The sequence below is a fragment of the Pollicipes pollicipes genome, unplaced genomic scaffold (genome assembly GCF_011947565.3).
Source record: "Pollicipes pollicipes isolate AB1234 unplaced genomic scaffold, Ppol_2.1 Scaffold_4219;HRSCAF=4965_pilon_pilon_pilon, whole genome shotgun sequence".
In the NCBI taxonomy this organism is placed as follows: domain Eukaryota; kingdom Metazoa; phylum Arthropoda; class Thecostraca; order Pollicipedomorpha; family Pollicipedidae; genus Pollicipes; species Pollicipes pollicipes.
Window position 1 is genome coordinate 24175259 of NW_023596448.1, and position 5159 is coordinate 24180417.

At 46.8% G+C, this 5159-nt stretch overlaps 1 protein-coding gene across 1 annotated transcript; it reads right to left on the minus strand.

Moving 5' to 3' along the window:
- Positions 1–697: 697 nt before the first annotated feature.
- LOC119095820 (secreted protein C-like) lies at positions 698–1833 on the minus strand. The gene is made up of 3 exons (XM_037218673.1): positions 1742–1833; positions 1273–1473; positions 698–1020 (listed from the first exon to the last, which is right to left on the minus strand). The coding sequence occupies exons 2-3, from the start codon at positions 1459–1461 to the stop codon at positions 820–822; spliced, it is 390 nt and encodes a 129-aa protein (XP_037074568.1). The 5' UTR covers positions 1462–1473; positions 1742–1833; the 3' UTR covers positions 698–819.
- Between the last annotated feature and the right edge of the window lie 3326 nt (positions 1834–5159).

Below are 5159 nucleotides of genomic sequence, written 5' to 3' on the forward strand. Positions count from 1 at the left end.
AATCGTTGAAAAGGTAACCATCATATCAGGCCTGAACGAATCCTTTGGTCCAATTGCATCAGATCGGTTGCCTCATGCCAAATGTTTTTCTCTCATGTTCTTTGCTTCTGGCAATGGAAATAAGGTAAAACTCGAAGGCCATACCGACGAGGAACAATTCAGAGAACATACGGAGGACTATACAAAAGCGGACAGGCCAAACTTGCAATTATGCACCGGTATCATTAAATGCGAACTGTAAATGGGATCGAATGTAAACCGCTTCTGGTGTCGATTTGACCACCGACACATTCATTTTGGTAATAACCTATCAAGTGCCACCTTGCTAGTCAACAAGACACATCTGTCAATTATTCAAAGCACCACGGGAAACTAAGTGCCTACTTTATCCACCAATCCTGAAACTCTCTTCACTAGGCGGGTGGCGACAATTTTGCTCCCCCTGCTTATAACTATTCAGTTATGACAGATGCATAGTGGTCTGTATCTTATCTTATCAGGGGCTTGAAAAATGTTAGCGAACGTTGATTCACATTGCTGTGCTCAAATGCTTCGTGCTAATGGGGAATCTAAGAGCCTTTTGTGTGCGCTTCTTGCATCTCAGCTGCATGAGTGAAAGTGATTTTTCACTGTCTCCAGCTGACACTAGAAATCTATGATTTCAAAAGGCGTCCTCCAAGTACTGTATATATTTCATTTCATGACGATGAAACACAACCATGATCATGAGTCTAGCCACAATGCAAATGACGATACATCGCGTACGCAAAGAACAGATGCCTTAACAATATCCTGAACGCAGGGCGAGCTAGATAATGACTAGTAGAAGTTCGGCCTGCGGTACTGCCGCCGGAATTGACCGATCGGCCGCTGGTAACTTCCGCTAAGTCCACCACCGAACGTCTGCTGGTTGGAGACGGCGTTGGTGTTTGAGAACTCCTGGTTGCCGAACAGCCCCGAGGAAGCGACGTTGGAGGCGCTGGCGACGTTGGAGCTTACGGCGTTGCCACTGGCTGAGCCCTGAAACAACACGTGAGTTTTTATGTAAGATACAGCTGGCATACACCAATGGAGGTGATGACAACTATGTCAATTCAGATACGGTGATTCTTGGATTATGCAATTTCATCATAAGTGTCCCGAGGTTCAATCAATAGTATATCGTCCACAGCTGCATGAAGAACATTATACCGACATTGCTTAGCTCAACCAGTCTACTGGGGCTAACTTCATGTAATCCCTAGTGGTATCACCAATAGCAGGTCAGCCTACCGAGGCGGTGGCGCTGACTTGCGTGATCCGAGAGTTCTGGAAGGGACCGCCGCTGACCCCGGACACCACATTGCCGGCGGCACTTCCGGTCGCCTGGCCGTTCTGACTGAATAAACCACCTGGGAAGAAGCCCTGCGGCAACGCAACGGCGCCAGCAACCAGGCAGAACAACATGGCCACGGTCTTCATTGTTGGATGGAGCTGGAAACGTTACGGCGGATCACAAGATGACGAAATTCACATGCATGTTTTCAGTAAGTCAATTCAATGTCAAGCGATAAAGTATCATGCAAATACCGAATACACCACACGGTGCCTTTGTAAGCAATTTGATCGTTGCCAGGCATGCATTTATTTACGAGCAACACCAAGCGGCTTTAAGTCAGCAAAATCTCCATTCAAATTCGGGGAAAGTACGTCAGCTGACGTCATTGACCTCAAATGAGTTCATCGAGTCCTGCTCACTAACCGTGAGGAGTTAGTGTGCTCAGCGGTAGAACGGAATAGCTTCTGAAGCTGCTCACACAATTTTCTGGCTTATATGCGACCAAACGGGTTTGGGGTGGCCCCACTGAACGGGCGTATACGTGGGATTCCCTAGCCAAGGTACGCCGCTGGCTGTTGGCGGAAGACGCCCAGTGCGGCCTTTGGCCCTGTTTAGAGATGCGCATGGCTCATCCGTGGCGCCAGTCATTTCAGTGACTGAGGAGATGATGGCGGGGGTGTCGAGTCGAAATATTATATCATCTACCCATGGACCCGCGTCACTTGCTGCTGTCCCAATATGACATGTTTTATGCTGTGTTTATGGTCACGATTCTAGTCACGAGTAAGGGCTTGTTGCAACGTGCTCGAGCACAACCTGAAACGTTGAGCTTGATTAATGAAGCAACGTATTCTTTGCTAGCATCGTGAAACCAGCGCCAACCGAAATGTAAGAGTGAACATTGTGGTTGGATTTGGATGAGAAGAAGAACTTTGAGCTAGTAATGCCAACAAATATGACCTTAAAGCACTGTTTCTGCATCAAGCCTTGCTCATCAATCATACGCACTCTGTAGCCTCGCGTTTGGGCTTCCCAGGCTCTTTTGCTCTTGCTGAAAACTTACTCTCATGGCCTTGATTACTGAAAACCAGAGCGTACTGTGAGTGATGTAATCAACGTTAAAAAAGCAGCACATACAGTAACATTTTGAAGCATTCTTTGGAAGTATCTACCCGATGTTTACGCCATAGTGTTTATCGCATCACCCATATCAATCATTTTATAGAAAGCTAGATCTAACTCAATCCGTTATACAAATTAGATTGGTATGTACCCATAATTTTACCCAACCAAAGAGTCTTTTAAGTTGCGGTACAACCTTCAATCAACATACGACAAATGCTTATAATAAATTTGTACATAGGACAGAAAGCTTTTGGCAAAGGAAACATTGATAAGGCATGCCAGCAGAGTTACACAATATAATGACGGACAATATTTTGGGATTAGCTTATGAAAACTTATTCAAAAGCATAGTGCTTGCTCTTATTTAAGATACAAACACCTTGTATTCACTTACAATTGCAAACGTAAAGCAGACAGTCCACAACCAAAGGAATTGATCTTTAAAAAAGGCGCCAGTTGATCTTTCCAACAATTTGCATCACAACCTTGCATAACGCAACAGCTGTAAAGGTGAAGAAGCCTTCTCTCACTCTCTAAGAACGCACACGGTAGCTGGAGCCGACCAACGTGCGGCGAGCCGACGCATGACTGTGGAAGACCAACATCCGTCTTAAGCACACGACGGAGTCGTGATGATGGTCGAGTTGTGCACGGTGGTGATGTCCTGCTCATAGGCAGCGAATGCGTGGTGCGCGGTTTCAAACGGACGAGCAGTGGCGTAAGTTGTTCTCTGGGACTCAACCCGCAACTACTCGTGGGCCTTCGCTTAATACCTTTCCAATTGTGTGTGGTGTCTTTGGATACATTCACCCACACTGCAGTGCAGAAGACGGGGAAGTCAAACTATCGAATGTTTGGTGGAGAACATCAGCCCGTTTGAAAACGTGGGGAGAGCTGCAGTTTCGTTGCGGCTGCGACGTTTTGCTGCATAGGCACACACCTCTGAAGGCATTCCAAACACGGTAGTATATGTCCAACATTGTAAACATGCATGACACTCTAATCCATTCACCACGTGATGTGACGAACACATAGAATAGAAAACAGAAAGCAGATGCGATAAAATTGTTCTACTTGGCCTCGGGCATATGGATTCAATTTTTGCCGCACTTATCTGAAAGCGGCGTGACTAAAGGGTTATGTGGTGTGATTGTGCGTGGTGTGCGCCCTCGTCCTCGCTGTCTTCCGAGCTCTGCATCTGACTGGGTGTCGGGGGGCGTCACGTGACTGTGGGTCTCTCGATTCGCCCGGGGTCAAGGGTCGGCCGCTGAGGCAGCGGCAGGGACCCGACGCTTGCAGGTGCCAGTCGGATTTTGGACGAGTCTAGGCGGATACATCGCTACGTTCTCTTACATGTCCTTCAACCACAGTCGTTTCAACTTTGCAGTTCAAAACGCCACACAAACTGTCCTTGACGCACTTTATCAAGGCCTATTGTTCATATACATGACCAACAGTCAACAACAGCGCAGACACGTCATCACATTACGTATCTGCAATGACAGTCGTCTGTAAGAGCAAACTGAGCTTCATTGAGGTGTACAGACCGGAACGGCGCCCGGTGGGTGGTGATGAACTGGTCCATGCGCTCCTCTAATGGAACTGGCCGGCCGGACCGTGCGTTTTCTCCTCACGTCCCGCGACAGGGTCCGGCCAGGGAATCCCGCGTACACGCCCAATCGGTGACACAGGCCCGAATCAGCTCCCTGGTATATAAGGCCGATGCATGATATATACATGTATATGGCTAGTCAAAGATCGCATTCGCTTCTGTTTAGTCATGTATTTCTGATGCCGCTTGACGATAGCTGCCCAATGCCCGTACCCTGTGACTCTAGGTTGTTGAGTTCTGAAGATTACGGTGAAGGTTGTGCTGACATTTCTATGGGCACTGTATCACATGTCTTGTAGATATGACTGTGAGATCATGGTCCCCACCAAGCAAATATTGCTGGAAAGATCCTGACAGCCCCAGCAGAGTAATTTTGGTTCAGCCAGTTCGGCGGATCATTTTGTGGCCCGACTGCATCTTGCTACGTAGTGTTATGATTCAGCTGATACCAGGCTGATACTTCCGTGACCAGCTGACAATCGATTGTATTGAGTAGGCCAAATTGGTGGAAACACTTCTGAGATGCGAGCTCACATAGTCGACGACTCTTGCGATCCGGTGTTCATGATTACTTCTACCTGAGCTGCGCAAGCGGAAACGTCTTTTCTTGCCGTCAGTTTGAGATAAGGAAGCAGGTAATAATCGTAAGAGAATTATCTTGTTTTCCTTTGCGTGCGTGTGTTAGCCTTCAAATGTACTAGCAGTGCTATCAGGCCTAAAATGACTAAATCAACAACTAGTCAACCATTTTATCAGACATTGCCGAATCCATTTCGCCATGTTGCATCAGAGCGGTTGCCTCATGCCCATTGCTTTTTTGGATGGTTTTATCTCCCGGTAGTGAAAATAATATAAACTTTGAAGGCAATTCCATATCAATGGCAAACACCTATGTTAATATACTTGAGAGTAAAAAATAGCGGACAGACAGGGTGTGTTGGCATGCACATGAACTCACTTAATTCAAAAGTTTGAGGTTCCTATTGCACGACTTTCAGGTTAAATAAAGTCAAACAATGTCAAACTCCAGCTTGGTGTCCGAAGTGGCTCCATAACCTAAATGCATGTTCTAAGCAAAAGGTCACATCCTCATTTCGAACCAGT